This window comes from Penicillium longicatenatum (genome assembly GCF_028827895.1).
Source record: "Penicillium longicatenatum strain IBT 33135 chromosome Unknown contig_7_segment0_segment0, whole genome shotgun sequence".
In the NCBI taxonomy this organism is placed as follows: domain Eukaryota; kingdom Fungi; phylum Ascomycota; class Eurotiomycetes; order Eurotiales; family Aspergillaceae; genus Penicillium; species Penicillium longicatenatum.
The window spans coordinates 2,703,258-2,721,359 of NW_026643124.1; the positions used below are offsets into that span (position 1 = coordinate 2,703,258).

General features: G+C 49.7%; 5 protein-coding genes across 5 annotated transcripts; 1 reads left to right on the plus strand and 4 right to left on the minus strand.

Moving 5' to 3' along the window:
• Nucleotides 1–314: 314 nt before the first annotated feature.
• N7484_011272 (succinate dehydrogenase assembly factor 2) lies at nucleotides 315–1,283 on the minus strand (the record flags this gene model as incomplete). Its single annotated transcript, XM_057121659.1, has 2 exons — nucleotides 315–751; nucleotides 839–1,283. The coding sequence occupies 2 exons, from the start codon at nucleotides 1,281–1,283 to the stop codon at nucleotides 315–317; spliced, it is 882 nt and encodes a 293-aa protein (XP_056967413.1).
• Nucleotides 1,284–2,206: 923 nt separating this feature from the next.
• On the minus strand, nucleotides 2,207–3,041 carry N7484_011273 (p24 family protein; the record flags this gene model as incomplete). Its single annotated transcript, XM_057121660.1, has 3 exons — nucleotides 2,207–2,526; nucleotides 2,580–2,706; nucleotides 2,829–3,041. The coding sequence occupies 3 exons, from the start codon at nucleotides 3,039–3,041 to the stop codon at nucleotides 2,207–2,209; spliced, it is 660 nt and encodes a 219-aa protein (XP_056967414.1).
• A 786-nt stretch (nucleotides 3,042–3,827) lies between these two features.
• N7484_011274 (uncharacterized protein) lies at nucleotides 3,828–7,634 on the minus strand (the record flags this gene model as incomplete). The annotated part of the gene is made up of 1 exon (XM_057121661.1): nucleotides 3,828–7,634. One exon carries the CDS (start codon nucleotides 7,632–7,634, stop codon nucleotides 3,828–3,830), a length of 3,807 nt encoding a protein of 1,268 aa, XP_056967415.1.
• A 4,479-nt stretch (nucleotides 7,635–12,113) lies between these two features.
• On the minus strand, nucleotides 12,114–13,256 carry N7484_011275 (uncharacterized protein; the record flags this gene model as incomplete). Its single annotated transcript, XM_057121662.1, has 1 exon — nucleotides 12,114–13,256. One exon carries the CDS (start codon nucleotides 13,254–13,256, stop codon nucleotides 12,114–12,116), a length of 1,143 nt encoding a protein of 380 aa, XP_056967416.1.
• Nucleotides 13,257–16,077: 2,821 nt separating this feature from the next.
• wetA (developmental regulatory protein WetA) lies at nucleotides 16,078–17,592 on the plus strand (the record flags this gene model as incomplete). Its single annotated transcript, XM_057121663.1, has 1 exon — nucleotides 16,078–17,592. One exon carries the CDS (start codon nucleotides 16,078–16,080, stop codon nucleotides 17,590–17,592), a length of 1,515 nt encoding a protein of 504 aa, XP_056967417.1.
• Nucleotides 17,593–18,102: the final 510 nt, after the last annotated feature.

Sequence of the window (18,102 nt, forward strand, 5' to 3'; positions counted from 1 at the left end):
TCTGATTATTCCACGTCTACCAACATGTTTAGATCATATTAAGAGCCATCAATAAGCCAGGTCTAGCCATAGAAAGGTGCTCATCAATAATATTCTTTACTATGATTGGCCTTGATAGGTAAGCATTGAACACAGATTATGTATATATGTATCGACTCAATCTGATTCACTAAAGTATACAAAGCGTCCGCCATGTCGCATTATGGCGACCTATCATACACAACTCCAATGTTCTAGTACTATCAGTAGATCACCCAATCATGCTCGGTTCACCGGTAATCCACCTGGGCATAGTTCTACAAAAGCTACAACCCTCAGGAGTTGAAAACCTGCACATTCGGCATACGTCCCAATCCACCACCGCCGCCAGTTTTTCTATTCTTCGCCGACTCAAACCCAGTGGCACTCTTGTCCCTCACATGCTTTCTCAGCAACTCCAACACTTCAGATCCATTCCACCTCTCTGGGACAGGGCGATACGCAGCCCGGAATGCACCAATAGTCTGCGCCCACTCGCCACTCTTGGCGCCAGTCTCCTTCCAGGTCTCCGTCAGCTGGTCCTCGGCCGGAGGGTTCGCCCCGGTAACATCGGGCGGGTCCTGGGTGGACCAGTAGTAGATATCCCAGTCATTCTCGTCAAGGAAGCGGTCGTATTCTTGGAGCTGCTCGACGGTCATCTCACGGAGGTAGACGTCGGCGAAGGTAGAGAGAAGGAGGTCGGATTCGAGAATACCGCGCTTGCGGCTTTGGTCTATTTCAAAGCAATCAGTTTAATGTTCGAGGTTTGTATGCCTGCAGCTCTTTGTCATGACATATTGATGTGGAAGGAGGAACGAACATAATAACCGAGCCCGCATGGTCGTAGCATCTTCTCCAGTCCGCTTCAGAGGCTCAACCTTAAAAGTAATACCCTCCATCTCACCAACTCCAAGTTCAGGCTTCTGCGCACCACTCTCCTGACGACCGCCAGTGAAGTGCTCGATCCGCCCAGGGTATGGGTCATTAGGACGGTAATTCGGGTCGACGGAGTTCAGCATTTCTGGCGGCGGGGGCTTATTACCGACATTAGGGAAATCCTTGGTCAATGTGGATGTGGTGTTTGGGACAAATTGATTCGATGGCTTTTTGGTCTGGTCCTCCCGGTAGCTTTGGACATTGTGGAGGGAGCGGTCTTTGGCATCATTGAAGCGTAGAGCACTCGTGCCGAATGAACGGTTGATTGCGGGTTTGTAGGACGATTGAATTGGGCGCAAGGCGCGGTGGATCAGTTTCGAAGCCGACATTTTGAGGTGTCTCTTATCCTTTCAGGTCTGTTGGAACCTGAGTTGAATGGGAAAAGAGGCGTTGATATGAAATGCTCGGCTTGACATCATTTTGGAGTCATTGCCCGGGCCGAAAAAGCTACCTGCAACACCCGATGTTTGCATTATTTGCAGGTCCATCTACCACTAAATGGCTTGCGATTACAAGACTTCTCAATATCAAATCCACTTTCATATACTAAGGTAACATTGCTAATCTACTGCTTTATGTTATCTCTTTCGATAATATTGAAATTCCGAACCTATACAAACTCTTTGATTCCTGTGTATGCGTTTTAATCTTTTACAAGTAGATTACCATACTTACCCTTATGTGCATCACCTTGGATACTTTTCGAGTTTGACACTTACATTCCTTCACTGGGCTTTGACATATTACCAGGTACAGAGGGTGAGTCCTTGGTTTTTGAGTAATAATGTCCAGATTATAAGCCCGACAACTGTTCATTGGCTTTATCTCACTGCATTTGAAATTCACGCAATACCTTCTATCAATGTGCCATTATTTATCTCGCCTCCACCTCCGTATACCTCTTCGGGAGAACCGTCAACATGACTTCGAACAAGACAATTGCGTTCAAGGTGATCATATGATGGGCTCTGGGTGTTTGAGAAAACAGACTTGGAATTAACCCCCGCAAAGCAGGACATATATTTTATATCATCGAAGTCATGACCATTGAAACAAATGCCATAAGACACGAGTCGTGAAAAAAAAGGAAGAAAGATCAGCAACTCCCCGGATAGGAACTGGCAGCTACCCGATCTCATTTCATCTTACAAGAAAATCCAAACATGCATTCCCAAACGCATTCGACTTGCAAACAAAGAGCTTGAAAGCCCCGATTCTTTTAACCGTACTCAACGAACGTAACGCAAAATGCTTAGATAAGGTGCTTAGACCGGAAGTAGGCACGCAGGTAAACAACTTGCCAAGCACCAAGACCAACCAGCATACCCATGGTTCCAAAAGCAAACCACTTCACACGCTCATTGGTGCTCTCGTTGGTATCACGGAGACGCTGCTCACGAGCACGAAGGTAATCCATCTCGGTCACGATATCGGCGACCATCTCCTCGATACGGCGGAGGTCAGTCTCGACGGGCTTCAATTTCTCCTGGGCTTGGATGCTGGACCAATCGCGGGCGTCGGCGCCGATTTCGACATCGAGTTCGACTTCGCGGACGGGGTTTTGTTGGGAGTCTGAAACGAGTTAGCTTTAATAGGGTCTTGATGGTGCTGAGAACTTGACTTACTGCGGCCAACAAGCTGGTTCTCCATGCACACGTCGAAAGTGGTATCGGCGGTCGAGGTGAAGGCCTGACGCACCTCCCCGACGATATCCTTGGGACGACCGTGGTCATTGCCCATCGAGTCCTTGATCTGTAGTTGTGTCAGCGATCGAGATCAAACACGGAAGCGGGTTCGTGGTTGTGGTGGTGTTGTTCGTAGCGCAGATCAACGAATTTGGAATTGGGATGCGCCTGGATGGGTATGTCACGTACGTGCATGTTGACGCGCTGGCCGTCACCCTTGGAACCGCTCACGATGGCGGTCACAACGACCAGCTGGTCTTTGGCGATAAAGTTGCGGATACATCGCTCGTTCTTGCCGTGGCCTGAGGTGGCGGGGAGATCGAATTTGAGGGCAGAGGCGATTTGGATCACGAGGAGGAAGAAAGTCAGAATTGACCCCATTGTGAGTGGAGAGGAGCCCATGGTGGGGGATTTTGGCGTGGTAAACAGGGGAGCTGGCGGTTGTTGATGCCACTTAAGGGGACTGGAGGATCACCTAAGCACGGAGCACCTGACCTCCGCCAATATTAACAAGTCTGCCATTGTGCATTGGAAATTACGATCTTTAAGTAATTTTCTATGTCTTTTTAATGAAATAATCAACTGAAAACAATGGCATGCTTTACCTGCTGGTATCATGTAGTTCAACATCAGATGTGTGTAAATACTCATCTCAATGGTGCTATGCTGAAGTAGAGCGCGATATCTAGTCGTACGATTTACAGTAAGTGCTGGCTGAAGAGATTCAGATTCATTAAATGAAGTGAGTGGGTTTCGAGCGTCGAGGCTTTTAGATACAGACATAAATACTTCAAACATGGTATCTCGCAGAGTTTCACAAAAAGAAAAGCAAAGACGTCATTGTCAACCCCAGAATCGAATCGAGTCGAATCAAACAAAACAAAAAGAAAAGAAGCTCCGTATTAATCGTCAGTATTGCATCCAAAGAATGTTGGAAGAAAAGAAAAATGGTTCAAAAGATAGAAGAACACAAAAACCACCAGGCCGTAGCCATGAAGAACAAGAAAACATGGAACATGCTGCAATGCAGCTCTATGTAACAGATGAGTGAAGAAATTGAAGAGCGGGTGAAGTATAAGAGACATGGAAATGAGACAAAACGATGGACATGAGATATGTGATCGTTACATGGCAATGAAACGCTGAAAGCATAACATCAAGGAGTCGAGGTCGTGGCAGGTGACTGCATTAGGCTTCGACCTTCTTGCGGCGTGTGAAGAAGCGGGAGAAACCGCCTTCTTTAATCTTGGGGCTCATGGAGTTCTGGGGAGCAGGCTCTGGCGGGCCGGTATTCCGGAGGAAGTCCGCTAGTGCACTGGTCTCGGTTTGGCGGTTGGAGGTGGATGGCAAAGTGCCAGGGTTCCGCTCCATACCGACCTTGGAGGAGTAGTTGGATTGCGGGGTGTTGTTCAACGAGCGCATAGAGCTGACCGACATTTTCGATGAGGGACCATTTCCTGACATCAGACGAGACTTCATACTGACCGACCCATTTGAGCTAGAAGATGCAGGTGGTCGTATGCTCAATGGTTGAGGCTGAGCTTGCTGGAAGTCGGGCGGGGGTTCGCTGCGCAGGAAATCAAGCAAGCTCTCCTCCTGGCGCGCAGGTTGCTTGGCTTGGATCAGTTCCTCAAGCAGATCATCATCATCATCGTCATCAATAGCGTAGGGATCCGGAACACGCCTTTGCTTGCGGACAGGTCGAGGAGGTTCCGCCACGCTTGTGGATGCGCTCGCCTTGGCCTGACCACTGGGGCGGCTAGATGAATCCAGCAGCCCAGTGCGCGAGCCAAATGAGGTAAATGACTTGTTCACACTTGAGCCTTCACGGCTGGCAAGAGAACTGTTCTGGGACTCGACCTGCATATCATCCGAATCGACTGTGTTTCGGAATGGCGCAACTGTACGAGGGATGCGGTGGGTAGACTGTGGCGGACCTTGGCGAATGAAATCAATCAAATCAGAAGTCTCCGATCCACGTGTCTCCGCCGCGCGAGCCTGCAGCTTGGGCCGGTTGGGATTCGAACGAGTGGATGAGATGCTAGGCTGGGTTCGAACGGACTTAGGAGAGTCGACGGTGGGGCTCGGGGCACTGGTGGGAGCAGGCGGCTTGCTGACTGTAGTACTAGCAGCCCGAGTGTCGCGGGTTGGTGCAGGAGCAGCAGCGTCCGTGGGAGACAGGCTCATGCGGGAAGAGATTGGAATATGCTTGGGGGAGTCACCCGCCTTTGCAATGAGCTGTTCTCCAGTGGCCTTGGATGAAACGGAAGCTCGAGGATCGGCTCCTGGTGGACCAGTATTTTTCAGGAACTCGGCAAGGTCGGTCGTGTCTGTGGTGTCTGACCGAGGAATTGGTCGAGGCACATCAGGGAATGTCATCTCTCTCACACTCCGAGGAGTCAACGTGAAATGGATGGTCTCGTCACTGTTGATCAACTTGTCCAGGTCGGTGGTGTCGTTGTCCAGTGAGTCTCCACTGCCAGACGCCCGACTCGTATCAGATGAGCTACGGAGTCTGAGGGACGGAGACTCGCCTGGTGGGCGGTTCATAAGGCCCTTTAGTTTATTTGAAACTTGAGATGTCGTGGAACCGGCAGTGACCGGGCGCTTTTCACGAGTACTGTTGAAGCTCTCTGAGCGGCGAGGCTTGCTCAGGACGGATGAGGATATCGATGTAGTTGGACGGCCAGACATGCGTTGGACAGCAGCTCGCTGTTCCAGACTTGGAGAGCTACGGTTGCTGGAGGTCACCACCAACGGGGTGGGCCTGCGGCGGGTGCGTGATTGTTGAGAGTGGTCACTGTCTCCCGAAGTTGAAGGCGCTCGAGAAACCTCCGGTGATGCAGCAGGATCCGGGGTATTAGCCTCGGGACCACTAAAATCTTCAACGACAGCAAACTCAGCAGCACTGGGGTCAACGCCAGGAAGAGGGAATGACTCGGTAATAGTAGCAAGCTCCGACGGGCTCTCGGAGGACTTCTCAGAAACGACCGCTTCGTTCGAAGGGGCCTCCTCAGACACATATTTCATGTCCGATTTATTGTGATCGCCTTCAGTAGCATCAAGATCACTAGGAGGCTTGATAGCCTCGATGGTGGCGTCGGCGGTTAGTGCCAGTGCGGGCCCCACCCCTTGCGTAGATTCGGTAGATGGAAGATCAGGATCACTAGTTTCTGCAATGATCGGCTTCGCATAAGACTGAGAAACATCCCTACTTTGCTTTCTCTTTGGTCGTTGAATGGTAGACGTCAGTGTTGGTTTCTCGCGCATCCCTTGCCCTTCGATGACTTCCGGATCCTCAGTGGGTCCATCATTCAGCGACGAGACCGAAACACGGTTACTGTCAGGCTGTTCCTTCCCCTCGTCCTCGTGCAGACGTGATCGCAATGATGCGATCGTTACACCAACTGCCGGCGCATCCTCCTCTTCTTCCTCCTGTACGACAGACATGCACTCCCTGTCGGACAATTCCGCTGCTGCTTCTTTCGACTCCTCATTTTTGGTGGTGACGGCGATACCCGTGGTGGACTCTGCTGCATCCACGTATTCGGCCGATTCATCATCCTCGTACATGGTCTCCAGCTTTTCTTTCAAAGATGAGCGGGAAGATCTGGTGGACTTGGGTGATGCTTCACCTGGGGAGACGTCTGCCTCCTCAATCTCCTCGCGCTGGCGCTCTGAAGGGGAGTTGGACTTGTGGTTTGGCAATGATCTAGAGCGAGCATGGCGAAGCAGAGGACTCTCAACTGCCGACGCGCTCAAAGGAGAGTTGCCCGACCTTGCCACCAGCGATGGCGAGGGGACCACCATCAAACTGCGTGGTCGCACCTTATGAGCGACAACCGCCTGCATTGTCTGTGCCACTTCGCCCTCCATGTCTGGGTTGTACCCAGGAACCTCAATCTCTTCAACGTCATAATCGCTCATAGGCAGAGGGACCGTGATGGGATCAATTGCCGCGGAGATCCCCTCAAGAACAGGCTCTGCGGGGGTTACCGGCTCCTCGATGGTTGCAATGCTGCTCTTGCGACTGTTGGCCAGGGTGTGTGAAAAAGTGCGGCGTCTGAAAGACTCGCGTGATAATGTTCGTGACAGGGTTGTTCCGCGTCTGCGCTTTCTCCAGGTGCGCCAAAGGCGACCCAGCGTCGCGTTCAACGCCAACTTCTCCATATCGAGATCCTCCACAACCAACTGCTCAATTCGCTTGCGATGGTCCTCCATATCGTCTGAGAATTGACTTTCGGTATCATTGAGCTTCGTGGATAACCTTGATCGTGCGGTCTCGCCCGCAATGACGAGCGCTCGCTCGCCGATGTGTTCAATAATGGAAGTTAAGAAAATCGCCGCTGCGGGGGTGATGTTATCGACATGACTCGAAAACCGGCGGGGAGCACCGTCGGACTCTCCGAGGCCCTCCTGCGCAATAAATTCGTCCTCATCCTCCTCTTCCATGTCGCCGAGTCTGGTGTAGACCATGCATCGTAGGCGAGTCAATTTCCACGAGCGAATAAGATCAAAGTCCCCACCGGGTTCTTGACCTCCCCGGAATTCTGATTCCTCGTCTTCCTCGCCGCCCATGTATTCGCCCAATTCCTCATCTGCGGTGGCTACCACCTCTTGTGCGAGGCGGGGCTTTAGAACGTCGGCCAACACTGGTCGAATGCAAGCTAGTTGTGTGGATTTAGAGGCCGCAAGAATGTTAAATAATAAGTTATCGAGGAAACCATTCAAGAGGGACAGTGCTGCCGGTGTGACCAGGGCACTGGCCGCAGCCCCGGTGTCCTCGTCTTCCGCAAAATCGGCGGTATTGAATTCTTGATCGGAAGTAATGATCTCTGAGGCGGCGGAGAAAGAAATGAAACCAGGCGGTGGGCGGACAGACGGCGGCGACATGAGATTGACCCGGGGGTGTTGCGAGTCACTGGAAAGACTGGTACTTCGTGAGCGTGTCAAGCTCCCGGTGTCCAGGAAGTCGGATCTGGCGTAGTTTTGCATGGTGAAAAGGTGAGGGTGGGAGATATATCAATGGTCGGGATCACGGCTGCGGCTGGAGAATAATTCTGATGGCCCTGGTCCGCCGGGGTACACCCTCGATCTCTCGGACTGGGGGGAAGTGGGTTGTAAATCAAATCTCTAAATCATCCTGTACGCCGTCAGTCTGACATCTCGCAGCTGACGTTGGGGGTGCGGTTATTCGGGGGCCATTCTCGTGTGGTTGGCTTCTTCTCGAATTGTACGACCGCCATGCATGAACGTCACGTCACTTGGCCCCGTACTAATACGTGGATTATCAACTTACCCGCAGTAAGCTCATACCCATGAAGATGATGGTATGGCCCAGGTCGAGAAGGAAAAAATAAAATCAAAAGAATGGCGGTTTCGAGTGGAAGAGTTCGAGTGGAAAGTGACTTCAGATCGAAAGGAGGGAAAGGAGTAATAATTCTTCATCTCACAGTGGAGACGGGGGTTCACTACCGATTGAATACAGAATACACCATTGTCAATCCATGACGCCCGGCTTTTTTAAGCCCCTGCAGCGGGAGCCTAACCCACTCCCACGAGCTCCTTCCGTCTTCTTTTTCTTTACTTTTTATTTTTTTGTTTTAATGTTTTAATACTCTGTTTTCTTGTTTCCTTTTTCCTATGACAATTATGATAATTCCAAAAAGCTCTCTTATCGTACCTGAGTCCGGTAACCATGGTTTTGAGCCAGGCCCAGTCCTATCGCAATGAAGAAACCCAGGGGTAGGGCAAGGAGTGAACCCACGATCGGCCCCAAAGCACGACGAGACTCCACACGGAGAGCAAAGTACTCACCAATGAAAGGTGGCAACCACCAATCAATAGGATCGTGGCCCCACGAGACTCTTTAGTCTTCACCACTTAACCGCTTTGAGTCGTTCTATTGATTTTTCGTTCCCGCTTCCACCGAAACAATTGGAATTTCAGTTTCACCTTTTTAGTTTAGTTTCATTTACATATTTCTTTTTTGCTTATTTTTCCGAGCCTTCGATCGTTCCATGCGATCCTTGGTCCAGTCCGGGGGGGGGCAGCTATTACTGGTGGAGCCACGGAAATGGACCAGACCTGTACTCACCACGTTCCCCGTTTCCATGGCTCACGAAGGAGGCAGCTAGTGTACATGGCCCCCAAACACCATCGCAGACACGGCGTGCCCGCGAACTAAACCTTGTACACGAAACCCGAAACTGATCAAATCTTTTAATTGCTCCCCCATGCCTCGGATTAACCCATCGCTAGGACCCCAAGGTGACAAATAATACCCGTGGTACAAAAGTGGACTGCGTGCGAACCCGGTAGAGTTCACCGACGATCTCCGCCCACAAAAACGCGCCACCTTCTCGTAGCTCGTGCCATTCGGAGAGGAAATTCGTAGCCCCATGATCCGACGGTCCAAGATATGTGGCTTTGCAGGCTCACTCCGATCGAATCAGTTAACCCAAATTTACGCTTGTTTGGCATTTTCGGAGTTACTGAACTCCGTATGGCAACTCGGTACTTCTGAGGGGTATCACTAACTCTGCTCGGAAATACTCCTCGGGACAATGAAATAACAATCTTCACGAAGAAGCGGTCAGTCTCTGCAATACACCACTCAGTTCCCCTGAGGATCAAGGCCGATCCTGATTCATGCCAGGCCTGATCACAACGCTTGACCCACGATCGGCGTCTGGTTGGCGGGTCTGCCAACAATAATCTTGCCGTTTATCTCCGCAACCTTCGGGGCGTGGGGAGCTTGGAACCAAAGTCAATAGTGCGGTTTAGGGTAAAAGGAGGGGTCGAATGATGAATTAGTGGAAAGTTTACCCAGGTCCAGGTCTAAAATTTGAACTTCAACTTGAACTTTGAGATACTGTAGACCTTACATTAGTGTTTGAAAAAAGAAATATTCTGTATAATGATGCGATTGTCCCGCGATTTCCTGAGGAGTGGGTTTGGTGCATATCCCCAGATGACATATCAGATCCCATCACAAATGCATACATATCTTTATTGACCCAGCTGATCTCTCATTGGCTCACCCCCAAATTCGTTTCCCTGCACCCCAGGCCTAGTCTCGTCAATAGCGTATGCTTATAGGGTGTCAGGCAAAATGAGCCCTCACCTAATAGCCACCTTGCCCTTGCTATATCACACTGATGCGTACGCGTAAACAAGAAGCTGAAGCTCAGCTTGACCTCAGCCGATCATTCAATTGATCTTATTCCAAATCCCAAGCGCTCGAGAGAACAATATCCCGAGTCTTTGTGCAATGACTTGGGATCAACATTCCGTCGGTGCAGCCCGCTAATCCCCCTGGGAGTGGAAAGGGATCGCCATGCAACGGGAAAAACTGGTTCTGTTGCAGTTTCCACCAGCCCAGCACCTCTGTCTGTATGTAAGCCCGGAAATAAACCCACGCGGTGGTGGATGTTATGTATCCACATTCCCCGTTCGCTGTCAGACTCTTGCCATTCCTTCGGACCCACATGCACTGTAGAGTATGGATGCTCTTAAATTTAGGATTTTTGAGTTTGTTCTTCCAAGGTTCTGGACTAAGCCATGTGGCTTGTATCTAGTATATGAGTAGATAGAGGTCATATTGTAGAGGGTGCCAGATATATGTTTACCAAAATCATTCTCATACATCTACAATGCCTAGGTGCGTTTTACTCGAAAGTATATCATCCACCCCTTTATGACACGCACAACCACAAAAATGAGCAAGGAAATTCATGCGCGGCGATAACATATATGACACGTCTAATCTACAAACCCAGCAACTAAGCAAGCAGATCTCACTCACCGTATTCATGCAGAGGGAAGAAAAGCCAAGAAAAAACCTGCACATACGTACATACATAGGAAAGTCTCCGCCAACGGCCTTGGAGGCCCGTGGAGATCAGTCTGTGCTCACAACGGCGTTGCGATCGACACGGGATACGGGAAAACGGCCCTTGGTTCGATACTCACCGTTGTCCTACCTGACCTGTATTTTCACCGAGATGGTGATCATGGACACATAAGCGTTACACGATAGACTGTCCAATGCACGACAGATCTCGTACATGTGAGGAATGTAGGAATATGTATACATACCCAGTCTGGGCTGGGTTTCATCCATCGAGATCGGTAGAACTATCGACTGCGACTGGGTATCCCTTGTCTCAAGCGCCTGAGTTGATCTGTCCTCTTCTAGGTTCTTACAATCTTGGCAAGTATGAAGAGTTACTCCAGGGCTTATACCAAGCCACTAAGCTTATTGCCTGCGTCAACATATTCGTCAACAAGCCTCCCGAGCTGAAGCATCACGGCGACAAAAACCCATAACTCCACCCTTAACCAATAAAACCCACATTCAAGCAAATTACTGATCCATCAGCTCCCGGGATCCGCTCTCTGCAGCTCATAATGTCCATAATGGACGGGAGACAAGAAGCCACAGTGGAGACAAACACGACCTTGAAGCCACCGAAACCCACATTAAACGCCCATAGAAAAGCGGGAGAATAATACGCAGAGAAAAGGGGAGCTGAGGTCCAATGAAATGATTCGGGCCCTCCGTAAGCACATACACACATGTATATCTTACTCCACCAGAGAAGAAACTTGGAAACAGCAAATTTCCGAGAATCAATCCATGTCTACTAGCTAGTAGCAACACGTCAAGTCAATGGCCAAGGCACAAACGGGTCACTTCACGGACCACCTCGGGCAGCATATTTCTCTATTTCGGGGAATTTTCATTTTCCTTCCGCGTATCAGGAGCGGAGGGACTAACCTGGTAGAGGGCACATAAGAAGATCGTGGTACATATCCCGAAGCATTGACCCCAGTTTTGAGCCCTTTCATTTCGTCTCGTGTTGGCCTAGACGTGCGGGGCTCGTACATGATCAGGGGATGATAGGTGGGGTAAAGTAGAGACTAAGGATTCGCGACGGGAAAGCCGAAGAGAGTAACGTACATCATCCTGAAACGCGCGCAATATTGAGGCTGGGAAGGGCTGAAGTTTGAGCCGAAGGTTGATCTGATATTAACTATGATTTCGGGCTAAAATAGACGAGTGAATTCCTTCTTATCTGAGGTGGGTGGATGGCGGGGCTGAACGGTGGAGGGGAAGACGGTTCTAGATGTGGTCGGGTACAGGGGTTGGATTCTGAGAACTCAGGTGGTGTTACATTCTTTAAACGAGGCTGATGGTGCTACGATGACAAGGCAGCGACAGGCAGTGTGAAATTTCATATCATTTTTTTCTGATTGAACAGCTAGCTAGGAAAGATACATTGCTACCTAAGTAATAACTTATAACTTAGTCCCGCAGAGCTAATAAATTCCGAATGTGTGCTTTTCTGGTTGTTGAACATCCAGTAAATTCCTCTCGCCGGTGAAATCCTGGCGAATTCGAGAGAATCTCGATTTTCTCATAATCGTAACGTCGTAGATTGATTTTGGGGAGTCTGCAGCGATGAAGGCTCAGACGAATGGTGGCAAATCCTCAGTGCCGAGTGCATGTGCAATTCCGCCAGCAAAGAAGCTTAACTCATCGGGGAGAACGTCCACATGGCCGTTTGTCAGTCGGTTCAGGAGGAACTTCTCAATCTTATCTAGCAGAACCTGATGGGGGTTTCGACCTGGAGCAGCCCCTGAGGCAGGCTCAATGGCCAAGTCTTCTCTGCGAAGTGCGATCAGTCCATTGAGTTCATCCTCAGCAAGGAGGTTCCGAAAGACTCCGATAACATGATCGAGGATCAGGTCTAGGTACATGCAAGGGGGATCGTCGGGATGCATGGACTCGGTCTCGTGGCCGAGTCTAATATTGTCCGCCTGGGCGCGTAGATAGGTTTTATAGTTCGTGTCGGCGATACCGTGAATCCCGTGCATGTATGCGATAAAGAGACGCTGGTCCACATCGACCGCATCGCGTGTGAAATCCTCTAGCTGGGTGGTCTTCATGCGGAAGAACTCCTTGTGGTCACATTCATTGTCGTCATAGAGGGAGTCGTCTGCATCAGCTTGATTTGAGGAAACTTGAGAACAGCCCCCCTTTTGGGCAAGGAGCATCATCTCGTGCACGGTCATCTCAGAATGACATCCGTCATCTTCTGACAGCTCGGTGGTTGGGGTGTCAATGTATTGCACTTGAGGATCAAATCGGACCGAAGTCTCAAAACCGATAAAAGAGTCGTCGAATGAATCAGTGTGGTCCCGGTGGGTTTCGGGAACATTGTGCTCAGTTTCATCATCCCAGACGGAAAAGTCAGACATGTCATCTTCATCGTCCTCTTCGGACAAAGCGTCATAGTCATCAAATTCGATATCATCCGACTCATAACCGGACTCGGATTCACTATCGGATTCGTCCTCTTGTACATTCGTAGTGGAGTTCTTCAGGATGGATTTCAGGAACGGATGTAGAGATGGCTCATCGCGTTTAGCCTTAAAGGTGGAACCGCTGGATTGGAGCGGGGCAGTGGTTTTTGACGAAACTGACACCTCGTCCGAGCCATAACAGCTATCGTGCGAGAATGAAACCTCAAGGTGGGCGAAGGTGGAGGAAAGAGAATCCCATGACTCTCGGTGGTTGGTGGCGGGAGCCATGCTCGAGGCTGTCTCCATGGCTCTGGTGGAGCGAGCTATGCTTTCGGGAGCAATAATAGTGTTGTTTAGTGGTATCACGAACCCGTTGACACTAATCCTCGCAAGGAAGTGTCCAAGTCCAAGTTCGTGGTGGATAGATTGGGGGTTTCAGTTGAAGATCAAAAATGCAGACAATGGGCGTCGAAGGCCTCCAAAGCTCATAGGGTAGTCCATGACGAGGCACACGTGGATCGTGTGATAAATCAAGGACACTTGACGGGGTTGACCCCAGCAAGAATCAAAGATGGATACATATTTTGTGTGTGGTCTTGGAAGTTGAGAGTTTGTGTCGTAAAACGCCCTTTCGCTGTGATCAGGCGAGGTAGAGTTATCGTGGTTTAAGCAAGATGTTGTTGACAGAATGGATTTGACAATGACCTAGGCCACAAAAGCAGGTTCAGGAAGGGTGGGATTGGTGACGTCGGTTGATGAGGTGAGTGGTGAAAGTGGCGCAGGCGCAAATCGGGCGATCCTAGCGACACGATGCAAACGGCGCAGGAATGTCAGGGAAAACTCGAGGTGATTTTTGCACCGGGTGGAAGGGTTTCGAATGCCGAAAGTCGCCAGGCAAGACGAGGGGGCTGAGGGGAAGAAGAGAAGAAAGATCCGAGGAAGTGAAGAAACCCACGTTCCGCGGGGTGTGAGATCCGGTTGAGTCACTCCGGGAGTCCGAGGGAAAGTGAAGTCACCCACAACTATAAACAATGCTGTGAATGATGAAATAAGATAAAAATCAATTTACAATTTAAAAAAGAACATTGAAATAAAAACCAGGTCGAAGCAACTGGTTTAGCCCAGAATTTCTCTCTAAGAGACTCATTTTCTCTCCCATTTTCGCCTCTCGTGATCGTCATCCTGAGTCAGCCGGGTATCCGCTTCCAAACCGGGAAGGTTCTATGCTCTTTAGGCGTGTGACCTGTACTCCGATTACAACAGCGGGAATATTGGACATTGCTAATCCACGTACGATCTCATTCAAAGTACCTTTCAGGTGTCTCGTCTCAACACTACCCGATAGCTTTAAGGCGAACTGTAAGGCGTCCCTCGCCCGGTTTCCAATAGCCCACAGTCCCAGACTGCCCAGTACTGCAGTGGAAGTCCTGTACTGCTCAGGTGGTTGGGCTGAAAAGGAAAAGCAAGGAAACTATCGAAATGAAAAAAAAAGTAAATACTCGGCGGCCATGACTCTCAAAGTCTCTGCAATCTCATCCGCAGGCCTGTGGACACGAGGTTTATTTCCATAAGTCGAATTCTCTATCAAACCTTCTACACATTAACGTGTTGGGTGGAAGGCTAGAAACTTGCGTCTTTGTTTTCCTTTTTTAAGTTGACGGGCTATGAATAGCTGGGCTATTGACTTCAGGTACAAAGACATCAGCTACAAATGACAAATATCGCCCCAATTAAAGATATACAGGCTTCCGGATTTGGATAACAGTGCTTACTTTGGGTCCTCGCACAGAACAAAGAGCAATGGGGTACTCGCCCTATGGAAGTATCCGAATGATCCGCAGCCGCGGGCCACGATGGATGCCCTTCTCTAGGGTTATCTTCAGACCATAGCTCGCCTTTTACTGCATCCGACAATGATTCTAGAGCGATCAGCTATCATCCCTGTCAAACTGGATAAATATAGAACATGAGGGTCTGTTCGAGAGACCAGAACAACACTCATTGGCCCAAAAATCCTCCTACAGATCGAGGCCTGGGGCCGCAGTATTCTCCAGACTAACGCCTTGTGCATTGATTGGAATGTTCGAACACCAACAGAATTTTCTGTGCATAATTGACGGGGGCGTGACATTCCACCCAGCCGTTGGCATTCTGTTCCACATTCCAGCCTATCCGCGTCATTGGATTGGCCCCCGCGATGATTTGAATAGTGTCGGCTAATGATAGTACAGGAATTGCCTCAAAGGAGTACCAGCACGGATCCTACCGTCTCCCGCATGAACCTTGTTAGGGGAAAGGTGATTAGACAGTAGCTGTCATGACGCATACATTGTCTAGACACTACAGTACAGGGGAACGATTTGGGGCAGGTGACCATTAAATCAGTGTGAAGCCTTTCTCCTGGTTCCTTAATCTTGGCTGGGACGATCCGATCCATGTCCAAATACTCCAATGCTCCTCCATCCCCCTTCTAGGGCTATGGTGATATCCAGCCGAGCGTGTTGATTTGACATGCTTGGGAGCTTCCCCCACACCCGCCACACTGACTTATGGTGGTCGCTGTCTTTGGTCTAGTGAGAGAGGGTTGCATTCTCTCTGGTGGCTATCCGGACCCAAGTTTTCTGACGGGAGTGGATCAAGTTGACCGGCTCTGTGAGCCAGTCACCACAGGTGGTCTACGATTGGCCTTGAAGTCCTGAAGAGACTCTGGATACATTCCTCGGGCCATGGGTGGATCTAGTCATTGGCCAACCGGATCTCTTGCATCACATTCTTCAATGATCGGAGGGGATCTGAAGAATGTATGCAAAAAGCTCGAGGCTGGGATCTTGAGCGACAATTCAAATAGTCGCCTCAATCTGTTTGTTTGCTTTGCTTTCTTTGCATGCTCTGCAGTGTTTTGCTTGATTGACAAACTATCAAACATTCTCTTTTTGCTGTCCCTTTTGCATTCTCATTTTGCATAATTTGCATTTCGATCTCCCCCAGATCTCTTTGACCCACACTTAGCCCTAAGTAACCCCCCGAGCCTCTGGTTCTTGGTTACCAATCACGTCCTTTGTTCCCCCCGGTTGTTCGTTGATTTGCATTACTTTACTTCGCCGCAAACGGAAACAAGGCCGTCAAAATGTTCGCTCAGCCATTTGATCATTCGTTCAATGACATCTTCGACCAATTTGTTAATGCAGAGTCTTCGGGCCCCGATGGCAACAAAGATTCTTTCTCTGGTGACTTTGACCAGCTCTTCCCGCTAGAATCCCTGTCGAGTGACTGTGGCGATCACTCCCCCACGGGCTCCACTTTGAAACGCCATCAATCGCCGCAACCCTGGAGCCAGGAATGGTCCCTGCAGGACGACGGGGCTCAGTTCGCTTTTCAAGACACTGTCCACCCATCTGCCATTTCAGACCTTGATTTCAAGACTAATTTTGAATCTTCTTCCCGCCGGACACAACCCCACGGTGTCTCTACTACTTCTCCATCTACCCCACCGGCCACTCCGCGCCGCAAGGTTACCAAGAGCGCTCTCATTACTCCCAAGTCCATCCGCCATCGCGACCCGAATGAGCGTCGTGCACTTTTGCGCAAGCAGAGTTTCTCCCCCAGCTTAATGCGTTCTTCCAACATGCACAAGGGAAGAATGGCATACCCAGAGGCATGGGCTCAACGGATCCAGAATTTCACTCTGGCCGGCTCAGATGATCGCCTTCCTTTGTCTCCTCCGCCCTCGGATGTTCTAGTTCAGCATGAGCACCTCTCTGCCGACATGATCCACCACAGGGACTCGTCTGATATGCAAGCTCACTTCTATCAGCGGTCCCCTGCAGTTCCGATGCCATCACCTTCGACTGGTGCACTTGCACGACACCAGCAACAATATATGAGCCACCCAGGCTCCGCGGCTTTGACCAACTCCAGCCCTCCTTCAGCAGACGACATCTTCTCTTCTTCACACTCCTCAGATCCTCAGTCTATCTCCTCTTGGCAATCCGATAACATTGGCACCTCTTCCCTCTCTTTCACTCCCGATTTGCAAGCCCACGATCAGACTTGGTGGTCCCCGATGCCGACTCGAGTCGCACAACAGCAGAACTCTTACCAAAAATTGGTCCCCTCCCCTGTTCCTCAACGCCCAATGCAGAGCATGGGATCCCAAAACGATATGATGCAAGGCGGACTGATGATCCAACTGGACGGATCCTTCAGCATGGCGGGCGACTCTTCCTTCTCCAATGACATGCTCTCCAACTCTCACAAGTTCATGGCACCTGCCACTGCTCCTCAGGTTTCCAACTCCCGTTCTCCCTCATTATCTCCTAAGGCTGGCACTTCACCAAAGAAGGCCAATCACCGCCGCACACACAGCCGCAAGCTCTCAGGCCAAAGCATGAATGGTCCCAAGCCGGCCAAGACCACAAGTCCCCGAGGTGCCACTAAGTCTGCAAATGTATCTTTTGTCAACTTTACCGCTCACGACAGCCAACGAATCCTCGGTGGTGTCGCACCTTCTGGCAGCTCCAAGACAAAGGCCCGTCGGGAACAAGAGGCTCGTGATAAGCGCCGCAAGTTGAGTGAAGCTGCTCTAATGGCTGTCCGCAATGCCGGTGGTGATGTCGAAGCTCTCGAAGCAGCATTCTGCTGAATAATTATATGTTTTTTGATTTGTTTATTCATCTACGTTGAAGCCGGTGTTTTTGATTTGATATCATTAGGTCTATTTGACTTGGTCGTTCTGGTGTTTGGTTTCTCTCTTTTAATATGGGACCAGGGTTATACTCCAAAATGTTAGATATTTTTTTTAATTCTTAGACATATTTAATGGATGTCTAATATCAAGCCATCACTTTCAAGAAGAACCTCTTTTACTTCAAGATAGAATACTTTTACTCTGAGGTATATTATCTCTTACTTCCAGATATTATTTATACCACTTACCTAGAGGTTTTGGGCCTTTTCAACACGCCCTCAACCTTCTGATTCTAAAGGTATGTCTCTCTCCTTTTAATACCTTGATTGAGTTTAGAAATTCGTCAATCTTCTCACTATTTGAAGGGATTCTTTTAATATTTTTACTTCCTTCTTCCTCTTCCTTTCTAACACAATCATTACTTTCAGCAACTGGTCTTACTTCAAGGTATATATTCTTCACTGC